The sequence below is a fragment of the Macrobrachium rosenbergii genome, chromosome 48 (genome assembly GCF_040412425.1).
Source record: "Macrobrachium rosenbergii isolate ZJJX-2024 chromosome 48, ASM4041242v1, whole genome shotgun sequence".
In the NCBI taxonomy this organism is placed as follows: domain Eukaryota; kingdom Metazoa; phylum Arthropoda; class Malacostraca; order Decapoda; family Palaemonidae; genus Macrobrachium; species Macrobrachium rosenbergii.
The window spans coordinates 25,646,960-25,665,554 of record NC_089788.1 but is presented as its reverse complement, the minus strand read 5'-3'; the positions used below and the strand labels follow the sequence as shown (position 1 = coordinate 25,665,554).

General features: G+C 38.8%; 1 protein-coding gene across 9 annotated transcripts in view; it reads right to left on the bottom strand.

Moving 5' to 3' along the window:
* The window catches only part of Piezo (piezo type mechanosensitive ion channel component), a 366,537-nt gene that overhangs the window by 67,856 nt on the left and 280,086 nt on the right, over window positions 1–18,595 (bottom strand). For all 9 annotated transcript variants that reach the window (XM_067091426.1, XM_067091428.1, XM_067091429.1 and 6 more), the window contains one exon: window positions 13,796–13,887. In XM_067091426.1, the coding sequence (XP_066947527.1) occupies window positions 13,796–13,887 (92 nt within the window). The remainder of the gene's footprint in view (window positions 1–13,795; window positions 13,888–18,595) is intronic.

Sequence of the window (18,595 nt, the reverse complement as noted above, 5' to 3'; positions counted from 1 at the left end):
GACTGCCGTTTGGAGCATATGAGTTGTAGTTGTATTGGGCCCACTGAAATGAGGGGATGATGGGAGCCAAAGAACCTTATTCAGGGAGCAGGTAATGGGAAGCCTTGCAGGAGCTGGACTTTGCAGCGCAAAAGACTTCAGAAGGGAATTAACAATTTCTATTGCAGAACCAAACCATAAAGCAAGGATTTTGACAATGCTGCCTTGTATGCCATGATTGTTGTAATAGCAAAGCACTTGACCTTAAAAGATACATTATAAAATGTAAAACTGTTTCAACAGATTTCAACTGGGCTCTCAGTGTGGAGATAATCTAACCACATTTTCCATTTGGACTGGTATGTTGGACAGATGAAGTCTGTAGTTTTTGCACTAGGTGCCTAGCAATGTTAGGTAAATAATCTTCAAGGTAGACTAGATTTAAAAAAGCCACACATTAAGGTCATGGCTCAGAAAGGAGGATGCGTAGATGACTATCCTTCTTCCTGTCTGGGATAGAACAGTGGATGGTAATGGAAACTATTCTCTTGCTGGTTGCTGAAGCAAAAGGAACCAATGACTGATCAGCCAATTTGGGGCCACTTGGTAAGTGGTTCCACTGAAAGCTAGTAAATTGTTCAAATTCTTGGAAATCTGGGACAATGGAGGAAAGAGGTATATCATTCTCTATTCGTTCGAGTCTTGTAGGAATGCATCTCTTGGTATTGCCTGTATATCCAGGTTCAGAGACAGCCAATGGAAGGTGATAGTTCTTGCATGTGGTAAACAAGTCCAATTCCATATGTGGAAGGATGTTAGCAATTGCTGACTTGACAGGGGCTGAGTGTGAGCCCAACCTCTTGATACAAGACACTGCAATGTTATTGTGTAGGACCAACGAAGTGTAGGCCCCTTTTGGAGGTTTCAACTTTCTGAAATGGAAAGACAGCCGACAGTTCCAGGAAACTGATATGACACTCCCTCAGAAAAGGTGATCATTTTCCCACTACCTGATGAACCTCCCAGTGGCCTCCCTGACCTGTCAAGAGGCATCCATATGCATTATTACTTGCAAGGATGGTGGAGTCAGGTTGACCTGTTTTGCCAAAGACCCCTTCCAGGTCCTCAGATGGAGTATCTTTCCAAACTCTGATGAAGGCGACTGCAAAGCCTTTTCCTGGCAAGTGAAAGCCGGACTGTGTTTACATCCTACAGTCTCAATCTCAGGATTAGAATTATCACAGATGCAAACTGTAACAGGCTCAGACTTCATTCCAACTGTCTTCTGGAAAAGCTGGGTTGTGCAAGGAATCTTCTTAAGTCCTTCCTTATTCTGGTTTGAGTGCTGTAGGGAAGATACAGCTGGCCATGAAGAGTATCCCAACAAAGTCCCAGCCTCAGAAAACATCTGCTGGATGTAAAGTGGGACTCGTTCCTATTTATTAGGAAACTTTCTTACTGGAGTCTTTCGACTACCACTCTCAGGTTTCATCAGCACTCTTCTCTGGTGGCTCCCCAGATTAGCCAATCATCTAGGTAGGCCACCAGTTAAATTCCTTCTTTCCTGAGCTTTCACACAACTGTTGCTGCTGATTTTGAGAAGATTCTTGGGGCCAACATTTAACCCCTGAAAGGCATGAATTTGAATCCATATGTTGCCTTCCCTACGCAAAACCCTAGGAAGGTGTGGAAGGGAACAGCAATAAGGACCTGCCAGTATACATCTTTCAGATCTATAAAGACAGTCCAAATCCCATGCAGAATGAGCAAATGTACTTGGGCAATAGTAGTTACCCTTAACTTGTCACATGTAATGTGTCTTCAAATTTGACAGGCCAAGGGTCACCCTTTGTTCGTAGGAGTCCATGGGGACGCTGAAGAGTGGTGGTAGATAAACATGCCTTTCTCTATAGCCCCCTTTGAGAGGTTTGGCCTTTGGAAAAACTATTTTTGAGGAGGAGGGTGAGACCATCTCTACCCTAGCCCACTGAAAATAATACAGTGTCCCCAAGGGGAGGGCTTCCACCACAAGTGATGTTTCAGAAGACAACCCCTGACCATGCAAGTCATATTGGGCTCCACCCCTTCCCTTGCCTTTGATAGGCAGTCGAGTTGATTTTCCTTTTCCCTAATAGTAGTGCCTTTGTTGGCTTCAAAAGGGTTGCAACTGCTATTGTTGTCCTTTCCTTTGTTGTTAGAGGGATCCTTTACTATTATTATTATTATTATTATTATTATTATTATTATTATTATTATTATTATTATTATTATCATATTCAGAAGATGAACCCTATTCATATGGAACAAGCCCACAGGGGCCATTGACTTGATATTCAAGCTTCCAAAGGTAAAAGGAAACACAGAAAGAAAAGATTTTGCTTATTAAAAACGAAAAAGTAAATTAATAAATTAAGTAGATAAAAAATGTATTAAAATGCAAGAAGAATAGTATTAGGGTAGTAATGAACTGCATCTTCACTTAAACTTTTGAAGTTCCAAGTGCACAACATCCTCAGGGAGATTGTTACGCAGTCCACTGGTGTGAGGGATAAAAGAACTCTGGAGCTGAGAAGTTCAACAGTGAGGCACATTTACTCCATATTGTTGCTGCTGTTCAGCAAATCTGGTTGCACTCAGCAGGAAAAGGGGAACAGGGATCAATTGTGAATGTGAAAGATCTCTGTTAAAATACAACTTATGAAAAACAGACAAACAAGAGACTATCCATCAATGGTCCACGTCATAACTGCTAATATTATGAAACAAACCTACCACCATGAACCACTCTATCTAAAAGAGGCAAATCTCTGGCAGAGGCAGACATCCATACCGGAAAACAGTATTCTAGTAAAGGACAAATGACCTAAAACAAGTTGCACTGATTTTATCACTGTTATAGATATAAGAGGCTTTTTGTACAATACCTATAGTCGACACATTTTAAGAATAACACTCAGCCACGCCTACATCCTCCGTACCCCATCCCGCCACCCCAGCCTAACCCCCTTCCTTCTTTCATGATATTACTCATACGGCTGGCAGCGCTGTCCTTATTGTGAGCCGGAGTTGCAAAATTCAGATACATTCTTGCACTGAGAGGAGGGGATGGCATCTGGTACCACCCCTGCCCCTACCCTTGGTAGGCCAGCAGGAACAGCCAGACTCTTCAGCCAAGCTAGGAATATTGTCCTTAATGTCTTCAAGTATTTCGATAATAAGGACAAGACAAACCTGATACAAAAAATAGTAAAGAAAACCTCTGAGGCAATGAATGTTTCGCAAAACTTAGTCAACAGGATCAGGCTCCAAGGCACGAGGAGTGGAGATGGAGCAATTCAATCACCACTCCATCAGAATTGTCTATTGACTGTCCTTGGGAGGATTGATGATTTTGACAAGGAAGTGATAAGAAGAGAAATTCTTGCCTTTTACGAAAGAGGAGAGCTGCCTATACTTGGTTTGCTGCTACGGAGACGGGGGAAGCCACCAGTGGATTTTTAGAGGAGGAAGCACAAGCTTGTGGAAATTACTGAAGAGTATGGGATTCAGATACTGTATAAGAAACATTGTAGTAGCAGAGCTATGTTGATGGAGAGATCAGATATTGTAGCTGCTGAAACAAGTTCCTAAGGGAACTCAAAAGCAACAGAAGCAGTGAATGTCCAGGGCAAGAAATTTATCTTGATGAAACTTGGATCAATCAAAATGCCAGTATCAAACAATGTTGGATGGGTAAGGAGGGTACCATTGGGCCTAACACAAAAATTGGCAGAGGTGGCAGATTCATTGTCGTCCTAGCAGGAAGTTCTGAAGGCTTTGTTCCTGGTGCTCTGTTAATGTTCAAATTCAAGACTGGTAATAAAGGAGATTATCATGATTCCATGAATAGCCATACATTCAAGAAATGGTTTCTAGAGCAATTGATGCCGAACATCCCTCCAAGATCATTCATTATTATGGACAACGCTCCCTACCACAACAAGCAGCTGAACAAGACACCTACAGGAAACTCAAGAAAAGGAGATACCATCAAGTGGTTAAGTGACAACAACATTCCCTACGACTATTCCCATACCTGAACTATGCCAACTTGTACAGCTTCACAAGAAAACCAAGCTGCGCTATGAAATCGATGAACTTGTTCCCGTTGCAGGACATGAAGTACCCCGACCACCGTACCATTGCCAGTTTAACTTAATTGAACTCATATTGGCTCAAATCAAACAAGAAATAAAGAAGAAACATTCAAATGACAGGCAATTCATGAAAAAGGTTGAAGAACTGACATAAAAGCTGTTGATAATGTGACTACAGATAACTGGAAAAAATTCGTAGAACATTCTAAAATTATTCAAAAAGATTATAGTAAAAAAAAAATTACTTTTGAACAATGTTTGAGTCATTTTCAATTGAACTGAGCCACTCAGACAGCAGCAGTGATGAAAGTGATGAGGATGAACACTAAATAAATAGCCTGAATAAAAAAAATTATTAAAAATAAAAAAAACAGTCTTCAAAAAAAGAAAATATTTGTAAAGAATATTATTTTCTTCTTTTTACGTGACCCGCTCTGAGTGGCCATGTTCTATTAAATCCAAAATTGGTAAACTGCTTTATTTTCATGTTGTCACACCACCATCAGCAGTATTATGCAACACCTCCTCCTCCTCCTCCATTTTCGGTAGCAATCAGTCTCCCGCTCTTTCCCATCTCCAGATGGGTGGAGGGTGGGGGTTGTTCCATCTGAGGTGGAAGGGGTTGGGGTGAGCTACTCAGGCACAGTCGTCGCTCTCTACCCATCTCTGAATGGGTGGAGGGTGGGGGTTGCTATATTACCAGTGTCATGGCCAACCAGCAACTGATATTTTCTGAGAGTGTGGTACGATAATGTCATGCATTATCTATGGTGCCAGGGGAAGGGGGCGTGGCTGAGTGATATTCTTAAAATGCGCCGGCTATAACTTTCTTGCGGCATTTGCTGACGCTTTCATTAGATGCTTCTGAAAAGTGAGATGTGAGTCAAAAGTTACACCTGGAATAGTTAAAGTTTCAGACATATTTGGCAGAAACACATCGACTTGAGGGGAGGATGGGGTGGAAAATCTGTACGAGATTTACTAATCAATAGTGTTTTTGTTTTACTGGAGTTCAGCCTCATACCCCACCAATTACACCATTCACTAATCTGCTCCATGTCCCGATTTAGACTAAGGGCAGCTTCATTTCTCATAAATGGAGACTTTAAGACATCCACAAGTGCAGCATCATCGGCATACTGAACGATCTTGTTTTCCCGCCAACAACCAGTAGTGACTGGAGGTTTGTACGGCTCTGATTCACCCCAAGCTTTCTTAAGCTAAGGAAGAGGAACTCTCGAAAGTATTGTTTCCCTGAATCCACTTTTCCAAGAATAGTATATATTGTGCAATTCTATTGTCAGGCTCATTCAGTGAGTTGTGCAACAACAGACTCTTCAAAAAGGTCCGGACAGAAGGGGAAAGAATGTAATAGGGAGGTTACATTGGGGAGCAAAATGTTGGAGTTCACCAGTGCTTCCTTTCAAGCCTTAATGCAACACTCCAGAAAGTCAGAGTGATCCCCATAGGGTCTGCATAAGTGTTTTGGCTAACTGCAGCAAATATTGTTCTGGAAACTCTGGAAGCTCTTTAATAGCTACTTCCAGCACAGTAGTAGAAGTTATAATACTGAGGAGGTGGAGCCTAGCATGAATTTCAGCCATGGCTGTCTCATCTGAGATTTTTCTCATAGGGGTCCCAAATTGTCTGGTAGCCATGGGAGCATTTTCCTCTCATTAGGAAGGGCAAGTGTTGCCCATTCCTTTTGTAAAACTATCTGATACTGGGATGGCGGAGACAATTGGCTTTATTTCTGCCATAAACTCTTGTTTCCCAGTCAACACAAAATTCTGAAATTCTGTTTTCATATGACTGATTGTTTCAAAAGTAAAGGAGAAGGCTGGTGCCTCTTGTAGAGGGTACTGGTTAACTAAAATTATTGTTGTACTATATTTTCCATTAAACTGGAGAAAGGTTGCTTCTTTGGCTTTTACTGCTATATTAATAGGTAGGATAACTATCTCCTTTGGTGGTTTCTGAATTCCTACTGAAAGAGGGAGCAAGTGCCATTCAGTATTGGAAAAGGCTGCTCTGTCCCAAAATTCTACATGATCAACCTCAATCATAGTTTTCCTTTCATTAATGAAGTATTTTCCATCTAGTGAATGGATGCATCCTGAGGCATCTTGCCATGGGTTTCAGTATCATTCTAAGGGCCGGATGTTCGTTTTATAGCCTAACCTGGTCGTATCATTGTTAACAGTCGGCCCTGTAAGAGTGAGTAGGCTGTCTCTTATTACCCCTTCTGATTTCAGCTGGGATCTAGATAACTGATTCAACTTCTTTATGGGCTTGAGTTTTTTTATCACACTGTTCCCATGACCTAAATACATTGGTGAGGGAACCAATCTGCCTGAAAAGATTGTGCAGCCTCTCTATTATAATTATTACACATCACATCCAATTCCTCATTTGGGACAGGCCTGAATTCCTCTTGGTAATTATGGATAGCATCTCTGAGATGCTGATACTCAGTAGCAAGGACATCCTCAATACTGTTCATGACTTCCTCCCAGAATTCTGAAAGTACAACAAGTGGAATTTCCCGATCAGGGAAGCCTGCAGGAACTGATTGAGCTAAGGCAGACTTATCACCGGGTGCACCTTATCAGGATCCCCTTTGATGTCAGATTGCTGCTTGGGAGAGGCAAGATTCTCATCTGAGGTATCTCTCTCAAGGAAAGTGGAAGACTGTTTCCTAGATCTTCCAGATTCAGAAGGGAAATTTCAGTGGCTATATCCATTTTATGTTGGGTATTATTGACATCTCCCCCAAGGAAAGGCTCTTTGTCTCCATCAGAGGAGTCGAAGTGAGAGTCCTAGAATCCAATGCTTATGGAGTATTGGCCCAAATGTGGAATCTGCTTGGTGAGGGATGAAAACATACACTGCCAGAGTTCTGCTGGAACAATGTAGTCTCCTCCTTCTGTACTCCTACTTAAACCTGTGACTCATAGACAACTTAAATTGAACTCTTTCATCATTTAAACTTGCTGCCAAGAGCATGTTGCATATTTCACACAAGTCTGGCAACCAGCCAAATCCTCCTTACTCCTACAGGAACTGGCTCATGGCAGGTAGTTATGAGCCACCTCCACAGGCTAAAAAGCAGATTGAGCAATTCACTGTGGCACAGGATCTGTGGATCCTGCTTAATAGCAGCATAGTAGTGATATAAGGAACTAATGTTAATCAAAAACTCCCTAGTGTTAGCTACCTGTATCACTGCATAGGCAGCAAACACTTCAAATTAAAACAGGGTGACATGGCCACAAGTATGTGTCCACAGTAATACTGTTATGTATCATAAAATATCCATAAAACAGTAGTAATGTTTTAAAATATTACTTCAGTTACTACAATAACATTGCTTTATAGGATTTACTCACAAATATTTCTAAACTCAATTAAGACAAAACTAAATGGATATCCACGCAATGTATTTCTTTATATTTCATACCTTTGATTACCCAGTCTATTCCCAAGCACCAGGTAAAAAGGGTATAGGCCATATAGCTGGTACATAATTAAAATAATTAATTACTGGAATTATCATACCAAATTTATATGAAATCTGTATCTCTAAGAATTTAATTTGTTTGACAGAGCAAAATTAAAAAAAAAATACTTTTTAATTCCCATAGGAAAAAGACAGGCACCACAACAATTTTCTCAACACCTGTGACAACACTATCAATGTTAAGAAAGTTATTGACTACTGAGTTTCAATAACAAAATTGTCTAATATCATTGCATTAATGCTAATTATTGCCTTGTTGGAGATGATAAAACTGCACAGCAATTACAGCATAGTCTAGCGATCTAATCCTAACTTCTCACCTTGCAGGAGACCTATAGTACTGGCACCCAATTTTAACAAATATATGCCTACCAGTTAAAATTTTAATGAACTAAAACTTTTCACTGGGTCTTAAAAATATATACAGTATGTACTTAGCTTTAAAGTTGTTGTTACGATTGATTTTTTGGAGCAAAACTTGGAGGTAAGTGAATTCTGGGACAGAACAGAGAGTAACAGGGAAAATAGCCGACATACACGCTGTTGTCACATCTGTGTGAGAAAGATGGTAGGATGATGGGAAAACAGAGGTAGTTGCTGTGGACAGGAGATAGAGCCCTCTTGTCCTGGGTCCTTCACACTTTATCACTGTGCCACCAAGCATATTCTGGCTGAGGCCAACCATAAGAGAATTCTTTGAGATCGGTTGGACTGCCTTATGGAGCCCTAAGAGTGTAACTCCACTGAGGATGAACAGCAACTAGACTATCATAAAAACAAATTTTATACCACTTCTTCATACAATACCTAACTTAATTTGGGCAAATGAACTGATGCATAACAGAAGCGTACAATATTCAATAATATAGTATTTAAACAAATTAAGTTTTAAAAAGTATTAAAAACTGACGTTAAAGTTCAACAAAAGATATCTGCAAACTCTACTACAATTTCACCTAAGCTGACTTAATCTTTAAAAAATAAAAAAAAGTGTAAATAAATAAAAAAAACTTGATTGGAGCCTGGCAACACAAGCGAAGAAGATTAAAGAGCAAGGTAAATACCAACACCAGTCTTTCCTCCATCACCTTAAAAGAGAGCCCAGTTTATACACTAAAATTTCTAAAGCAACCAAGTGCCCAAAACATCTTTACCTCTTCAGAATTATTAACCCATCACCATTTAGAGGAATAAGAAAACAGGTAGTCCATTAAATTTCACAAATCATTCCTGTCATTAAGCTGTACAGCATTTATAAACATCCCTTTTACATTTTCAAGCCCCACATTTGTTTTGTAGATGTCTAACACTGCATTTTCTTAAAATTTTTTAGTCTTACTTAGTTTCTGAAAGTATTATACATATTGCACTGTCTTGTAATAAAATACATAATCAAACTAAAGCTATAATAAAAGGCATAATAAAACAAAAGTTATTATTATAGATAATAATCTCAGCTGAAATGAGATCTAGCATCTAAGAACAATAAAAATCTAATGTTGTATTCAATTTGGTGAGGATTTAATCAAACAATGAAAACTTTAAAGTTTTCAATGTGAGCAGGTCAGCCAACCAGGGGCATCATTTCAGATTTTTGTTGGGGAGGGCAAAGACGGTTTGGCCAACGAAGCGAGCCTAATCAGCTGAGGTTTTTTTCTTATTTTGAGCTATTTTATGTGTTTTTGAAGCCACATGAGCAAGGTTTTTTAGCAAAAATTATATACTCCCATTACTATATGTTTTATCTCATCATCACTGGTAGCTAGTAGACAGACAAAGATCAAGAAACATAATATTTCTGAGAAATTTTATATATTTATGACTGCACATTGAAAAAGAAAACATGCTGTTACTTCTTGGGGCTTGGGGGTGAGGGGGGCCAAGTTGAGGCTTTTGGAGGGGGGGCAACTTGGGTCTTGGCGGGGGCAAGTTGAGTCTTGAGGGGCCCAGTTAACCGCCCCAGTCCCCCCAAAATGACGCCCCTGCAGCCAACACTATGAATACAATTTGTACTCTCCTGTTTACAAAATGTTTTCTGTATTTGAAAGAGGAGGTAATATAAAATTTAGCTCTGGGTTGTTGTAAGCATACATTAAAAAAAGCTGTGCTGGAAGTAATTACATTTAATGATATTACTGTATGTAGTTTGACTAGATGACTGAGTTAAAATTCTTTACTCTCACAAGATTACCCAGTGAGAAGATTAAACCTACGAGGATGTACGGGGACTTTTCCTTAGTTTACTTATGACTACTCCTCTAAGCACGAAGCACAGTCTCATTTAACACAAGTCCTATTCTGTGTAAATTCTGATATGTTATCTTAAACTAAAAAGACTAGTGTTACAAGTAAGCCACCATTTCCCATTAGTACTAGCTTCCATTACCTGCGCTTAGTCGAAAGAGCCATTTTTTCAGGTATGTCAATCTTCTGACATTTCAAGGCTCTTTTCAGATCTTCCTTAGACTGATTGTCAGCAATGTTGGCATTCCTTAGTGATACTGGTGAGTCTTGCAATGGCATTTTGCTAAATTCCAATGAAATGAGCTCCTTTAATATTACACATGGTAGTACTATAGTTTATAACATAAATGCAAAATACTAAGAATTAGCAGGGGTCACTGTTATACTTATCAGTAGTAGTTTAACCAGGCTTAAGAGTCACATTTCTGGACTCTCACCCTAAGGTTGACCAAAAATGAGATGTGAAAACTGGGGTAAGGCAAAGTTAAAGAACTTAAACAATTAGGTGGGGCAAAACAAGAGGCAAGGTGATAAACAAAAAACCAATAGGGTGGGGTAAAATTGATGCCATAAAAACACATTTGGAACTGTCTACTTGGCAATGCCAGAAGCACAATTTAAGGAACAACACCCCATATAAAAGGGCAGTACTAAAATGGTTGGACTGTAAATGACCTGTTGAGAAGAATTTTACTTGGGGATAGGAATCTTGTTGTCACAACACTAAATCTGATGTCTTAATTTATATCATTAACTTAGATTTACTTTCCGCAGGTTTTGTAACTCAGTATTAACAGGCTGGAAAATATAAATTCAGATTTTATGAATGTTATATTTAATTACTGCTAAAATGTATGGTAAAATTATTGATCATTTCATAACAGGGATTATAAAATTTTTTGTATAAATTACAATCTGATTAAATGTCTGAAACAAATTACAGTACTCCGCTCATTTTTTAAAGTGTAATTCAAGGTACAAAAGAAATTATGCATTATTAATTATGTCCTGCAGTTTTTTAAACAACTTTGGCCATTTTCCGTCTCTAATTTAGAAATGTAATTGGCCTAATTATAGTCGGTGCATTGTAAGAATATCACTCGGCCACGCCCCCTTCCCCTGGCACTGTAGATAATGCAAGACATTATCGCGCCGCATTCTCGGACAATATCAGTTGCTGCTTGGCTATGACACTGATAACACGGCAACCCTCACCCTCCACCCATCTGGAGATGGGTAGAGAGTGCCGACTGTGCCTGAGTAACTCACCCACACCCCTTTCACCTAAGACAGCACAGCCCCCACCCTCCACCCATCCAGAGATGGGTAGAGAGCAACAACTGTGCCTAAGTAGCTCACCCCCCACCCCTTCCACGTAAGACGGCACAACCCCTACCCATCCAGAGATGGGAAAGAGCGGGAGACTGATTGCCACCAAAAATGGAAGAGGAGGAGGTGTTGCGTAGTACTACTGATGGTGGTGTGACGATATGAAAATAAAGCAGTTTACTAATTTTGGATTTAATAGAACATATGGCCACTCAGAGCAGGGTCATGTAAAAAGGAAAAAATAGTATTATTTACAACTCTTCTTTTTTGAAGACTATTTTTTTTTATTTTTAATAATTTTTTTTTATTCAGGCTCTTTATTTAGTGCTCATCCTCATCACTTTCATCACTGCTGCTGTCTGAGTGGCTCAGTTCAACTGAAAATGACTCAAAACAAAAATGTGTTCAAAAGCAATGTCTTTTTTTTTTACTATAATCTTCTTGAATCATTTTAGAATGTTCTTCACATTTTTCCAGTTATCTGTAGTCACATTATCAATAGCTTTTAGTGTAAGTTCTATAACCTTTTTCATGAATTGCCTGTCGTTTGAATGTTTCCTCCTTATTTCTTGTTTGATTTGAGCCCATATGAGTTCAATTGGGTTAAACTGGCAATAGTATCATGGTAGTCGGAGTACTTCATGTCCTGCAAGGGCAGCAAGTTCATCGATTTCATAGCGCAACTTGGTTTTCTTGTGAAGCTGTACAAGTTGATATAGTTCAGGCTTGGTATGTGAATAGTCATAGGGACTGTAGTTGTCGCTTAACCAGCCAATCATATCTCCTTTTCTTGAATTTCCTGTAGATGTCTTGTTCAGCTGCTTGTTGTGATAGGGAGTGTGTGGATGGTGATGAATCTGCCACCTATGCCAATTTTTGTGTTAGGCACAATGGTACCCTCCTTATCCATCCAACACTGATGAAACTTGATCCAAGTTTCATTAAAGTAAATTTCTTGCCCTGGACATTTACTGCTTCTGTTACTTTTGAGTTCCCTTAGGAATTTGTTTCAGGCAGCTACAATATCTGATCTCTCCATCAATATAGCTCTGCTACTACAATGTTTCTTATACAGTATCTGAATCCCATACTCTTAAGTAATTTCCACAGGCTTGTGCTTCCTCCTCTAAAAATCCACTGGTGGCTCCCCCAGTCTCCGTAGCAGCAAATCAAGTGTAGGTAGCTCTCCTCTTTCGTAAAAGGCAAGCATTTCTCTTATTATCACTTCCTTGTTGAAATCATCAATCCTCCCAAGGACAATCAATAGACGATTCTGATGGAGTGGTGATTGAATTACTCCAGCTCCACTCCTTGTGCCCTGGAGCCTGATCCTGTTGATTAAGTTTTGCGAAACATTCATTGTCTCAGAGGTTTTCTTTACTATTTCTTGTATCAGGTTTGTCTTGTCCTTATTATCGAAATACCTGGAGACGTTAAGGACAATATTCATAGCTTGGCTGAAGAGTCTGGCTGTTCCTGCTGGCCTACCAAGGGTAGGGGTAGTACCGGACGCCATCCTCTCCCTCTCAATGCAAGAGGGTATCTGAATCTTGCAATGCCGGCTTACAATAAGGACAGTGCTGCCAGCCGTATGAATAATATCGTGAAAGAGGGGAAGGTGTTAGACTGGGGTGGCGGGATGGGGTAGGGAGGATGTGGGCGTGGCCGAGTGATATTCTTAAAATGTGTCAACTATAGGAAACTTCAGTTGCTGCTTACCATCGACAAATCATCAAAATAAAAATAAAAATACAAATAAAAATGAAATTAAAATGCCTTATAATTTTTATCTGAGTAGACTTAACAGACCTCAAATACCTCAGTGATTATCTGATTGCCAATCAAACACTCCATGAATAAACTATCAGGTGATCAGCATCCTTGCATCTTGGTGTTTCATGTGCAAAACAAGTCATAAAAATGAAAACAATGAAAGGTAAAACCACTTTAAGAATACCCCTTCCGAAATAAAACTGTGTAATAAATAGAAAAGCATTCTTAAAATTTTCAAGATTTTTTTAACTGCCAATTCTAAGGGCTCAAATGAGTATTGTAAATTACCTAGTATCATGAATTTACAATGAGTTTTCTTCCAGAGTGTGATAATCTATAATGTACATTGTGCGTGTTACTTGACACATTATATCCCAAGCATTTCGTACATAAAGCAGCAAATCTCCAAGTTTTCAGATTAGTACAAAGGTATCTTGGGTGACCGCGACCCCTCCAATGAATGGGTGTTTGCTAATCAAACAAATCTATGTGCTCTGTCCAGAATCATATGAAAGACATTTTCCGAGCAATTCTATCGACAACTGCTTATTGCTTTAAAGTTTCTTGCTCGTTAGGAACGAGTAAGGAAATTTAAAGTAATTATTCCTGAAGAAAGACCATATTCTGACTTCACTTTCATCTCACCTTCTATTTATAGACTTCTCTCAACACTTTTTAAATATCGTGTGATTATTCATATTGTGCGTGTTCATTTCTCAATCATACAAAATATATATGCTCTTGTTAATTATACAGAAAATTAGTATAATTTAATTTTAGCAAGATAAAATTTCAGTCTTTTACAAACACTCACCCATTTTGGCTTAGAGGTATGTCACTCCATTCTTCAGCGGGTGGACGTGGGTGAGGGGTACCACCAGGCATTGATCGAAACCCTTCAGTTTCCTGAAAGAGTAATGTTTAATGTGATGAACCATCGTAAACAGCTGTCTGGTTTACTTACCTGCTACCACCTAATTACTGTAATAGCCACATAAAATGAAAATTTGATGGGGAATTTAAAAGTAAAGGAACAGTCAAAAGAAAGTCTTCAGTACTCACCTATTCTGTAACAAAGACAGTTTTACGGATGAAATACATAAAGTACTATTGACAATGTAGAGTAATTACGAAAATACTAGACTACTGTATAAGACGAACTTACTGTAATATGGTTGATTTATTTTTCAAAACTATTCAATTACAGACTAAATATAATCAACAGGATAGCGAGTGAATTGTAATAATATAATCTAGTACAACATTTCAAATCATATTATTTGCAATGTATAAGTAACAGTTTGTTAACAGTCATCAGTATTGTATAAACAATCAACAGGTAAGGCAAATGACTACGTCTGTTATAAAAAGTTAAGCGAGAATGTGAGATTGTGAAAAATGTTTATATGAAAAAGTTAAGCGAGAATGTGAGGTTGTGAAAATGATTATTAAAAAGTTATGTGAGTAGTTTAAAAGTAAAGGAGAAACTTAAACCTGGAATACTTGGACCTAGTGAAATTTTGCAACAGAATCATTAACAAAGCAGTGTGGATTACCTTGAGGATTTTATGTACAGTACAGATAAGATGTGGACAGCACTTAAACACGATTTTAAGACAGAAGCCAAATGTGTGCTAGTATGTAGACATGGAAGTGATTCATTTGGTGTAAAAGTGGTTCTGACACGTGGATATAAGATGGCTGTTTAGTATCTTTATGGATGGACTGATGCAAGAGGTCAGAGAAAGGAAATTACGCATAGGCACAAAAGTGTGGATAAGAAAATGAGTCACGACTGGAATGTAGTGTTGATATTTGCAGATGACACAGTGGTGATTGAAGATACTGAAGAGAAACTACATAAACTAGTGAAGGAGTCTGAAAGTTTCCAAGAAGAGAAAGATGTGAGTAAATGTGGGCAAGAGTAAGGAAAAGGCAGCAATGAATGTTTGCACGAATGGCAGAAGAATGGAAGCCACTGACTGGTAGAGTTATTTGGGAGTAATGAATGCTTGCACGAATGGTGGAAGAAGGAAGCCACTGGCTGGTAGAGTTATTTGGGAGTAATGAATGTTTGCACGAAGAGCCTCGATGGCCAGGTCGGTACAGCAGCAGCTTCGGACTTCATAGAGGTCTGTGGCGCGGGTTCAAATCCGCAGCCAACCGGTCAGAGAGGCGGACACTTTGCTATCCATGTAGACACCCCGGGATTATGTATGCAATCAACGGATAGGTTTGCTGAAAGCAAATGAGTGTTACAGACTAATACACAAACAAACAAAGCCACTCCAACATCTTCTAAAAACATAACAGACACCTCACACGTCTCAAACTGTCGACCTAACTGCTAAACTCTCCTCGCTGCTGGGAGAAAGGGAGCTGGGGATTTGGTATGATACATGTACACATGCGCTACCGGGGTTGAAGCGATGTCAGGCAGGGCAGCCGATCGAGGCTTTGGTCTTCCCCAATGCCAAATCAAAGTCCTTCAAAAGAAGGCATCGTGCTTACCCCATATAAAAAAAATGGGAAAAAGCACGTTAAACGAAGAAGAAAAAGAATGAATGTTTGCATGAATGGTGGAAGAATGGAAGCCACTGGCTGGTAGAGTTATTTGGGAGTAATGAATGTTTGCACAAATGGCGGAAGAATGGAAGCCACTGGCTGGTAGAGTTATTTGGGAGTACTGAATGTTTGCACGAATGGCAAATGAATGGAAGCCACTGCCTGGTAGAGTTATTTGGGAGTAATGAATGTTTGCACGAATGGTGGGAGAATGGAGGCCACTGGCTAGCAGAGTTATTTGGGAGTAATGAATGTTTGCACAAATGGTGGAAGAATGGAAGCCACTGGCTGGTAGAGTTACTTGGGAGTAATGAATGTTTGCACGAATGGCGGAAGAATGGAAGCCACTGGCTGGTAGAGTTATTTGGGAGTAATGAATGTTTGCACGATTGGCGAAAGAATGGAAGCCACTGGCTGGTAGAGTTATTTGGGAGTACTGAATGTTTGCACGAATGGCAGAAGAATGGAAGCCACTGGCTGGTAGAATTATTTGGGAGTAAGTATAATGGATGATAACAGGACAAGAGAAAAGGAGAGTCACAGAGTAGTGAAGCTAGGAAGGTTGCAGGTGTGGGCAGAAGACTGGGATGTTTATGGCAGCTAAATTGGGAATGTATGAAAGGACTGTGGATCCAACTCTCCTGTATTGAAGTGGTGTGGATGTTGAATGTGAATAAAAGAAAAGTACTAACACTGTTGAGATGAACTATTTGCATGGTATATGTGAAATAAAAGAATTTAGAAGGTGAGAAATGTGGAGACGTAGATTTGGTAAAAAAACAAAAAAGTTAGCTTGAGTGAAAAAATGGATCAGTGTGTTTTGAGATGGTCTAGTCATGTGGAAAGAATGCCCGAAATAAAATGTTGCTGAAGCATTAAAAGGGAGAAGGAGAACACCTAGAATGTGCTGGATAGATGAAGAGGAAGGTGTTTTGAAAAGGAAGGGCCTTAAAAGCCAGGAAGTGCAAGAGTATGTTCTAAATGGAGGTAAATTGCAAAGTGTGCATAGGGAGGATTTAACATCCGCTAATAAGGCATCTGTGAATCTGTATGAGGGGGGTCTATTGTTAGAAGATTTCTGCATATGGGGTTCAACAGTTACAGTTTAAATTGGGCAATGACTATTGTGTTGTTTTCTTTCCAGAGCCATCCACTGTTGGAGGAAATAGTTTCATGTAAAAAAAAAAGTAAAAGAAAATGGAGAAAACTACAAAAATTAAGTATAGACAGGGAATAAGCATTAAATAACTATAAACAGTATCCATAGCTATTGTACTCTGCTTCACTATACTGATTTTCCATTTAAAATAAAATCAGTTGGCATCCAAATCATACAGCAGTTTCCAAATTTAGAACCACCTCTCATTCTTGTAATGTGAGTTCACCAATGCAAATAAAGCTACCCAAATCAAGCTTGATCTTTGCAAGAAAGACACATTAATGAACTTACCTCAAAGGTTAAAGCATTTAAGGAATACAGGAGATGGCACAGAATTCAAAATTTCAAAAAATGAATGGTATGGACAGCGACTAAATAGGTTGAACCATGAGCTCACGATTGCCACATAGAATCTATGGGACTGCACAGCCTGTGAGGCTAAGAAGTGGAGACAACATACAATCAAGCTATTCTTGAGAGTTAAGTCCAAAATTATACTTACAGAATGAGTAGAGGACAGTTTGAAGTTACTCCAAATTAAAAGTAAAATCTGGATCACTTATCAGACAGCAAGCCATTCATTCAATTTTTTCAAGAAATGTACAAAGAGTCATCACAGACGTGAGGACATTTCACCCGAGGACAGGTACATTCCATGCAAAGCTGAAAAATCTCCTCTGTGAAGTGCTGCCCTTCTTAGAGGCAAATTTAGCCTTGATGTGATCCTTCCCAAACATGTTACTAAAGCAGTTATTTCCAAATCCAAAACATTGATAAAGCTGTGTAGTTTAGGTTCCAAACTTCTAAAACATTATTGTGAAGGTAAGAGCATACAACAGATATGAGTACAATTACCAGTATACAGGAAAGCACCTGTTGATTTTGCCTTATATAATTTGGTGAACAACAAAAAGGCAACCTAAATGATTCTAGTATGTGCCTGATAGCATGGATGAATATATAAGCTACTGGTAAATAACAATGGCAGGAAATATTATTTCTGTAAAGTAAGTTTGTAAATTCCAACAATAAAAGGAAAACAAAATATTTATATCCCTAAAAGCAGAATCAATATGTACTGTATATATAAATCTAGTACAGTGCCAAGACTAGCAGTCAGTTACAGCAGCAAACAAGTAATAAATGGCTAAAAACATTTCAAACTGAATTAGTGAATGTTCGTTTTACATGTCTTCAATATTACAATTTATGCTGCATATAGTTTTAATGCCATGGGTATCCTAACACAACTATATAAGACAGCATCAGAATGATGAAGGGTTGACATGAAGAAAAAGAGACAACTATTACAGGAAAAGAATTTCTTAGGGCTGACAAGGAGAATTGGAGGCTACTATTAAAGGAAATGAATTTCTTAAGTTTGATACACTAATACTCTATGAGAAAAGGAAAGCAGTATGGTAAGTGGATCTAATTTGTTATCTATAAATTCAAAATAAAGAATGGAATTCTTGAGAAATAATGCTTGCCTTTGGTTTACCTCTGAAACTGTTAAAACTTAAAAAAATGCTACCAAACTGATCATTGTCACTTAAACTCCAATTATGTGCAGCTGCAACATTATTGTAATCATGAGCAAAGGATAAAAAAAAAAAGTTTTCAAAGTTGATGAAAAAAAAATGGCTTAATCACAACCCTATCACTTATATATGGCCACATTCATCGACTTCGTTTGTCGTCAGTCTCTATAGTCTTTTAAATTACAAACTGGGGAACATCAGTATAGTAGTATGGAGCATGTGTCACTTGGACCTACGGGTAGATTATTCACTGAGTGGTAGGTTCTTAGTCACAATCACTTCACTTTGGGTCTTCTTTGTTGTACTATACTACAAGAGAAAGATAATGTGACTGTCTTTACTTCTACAA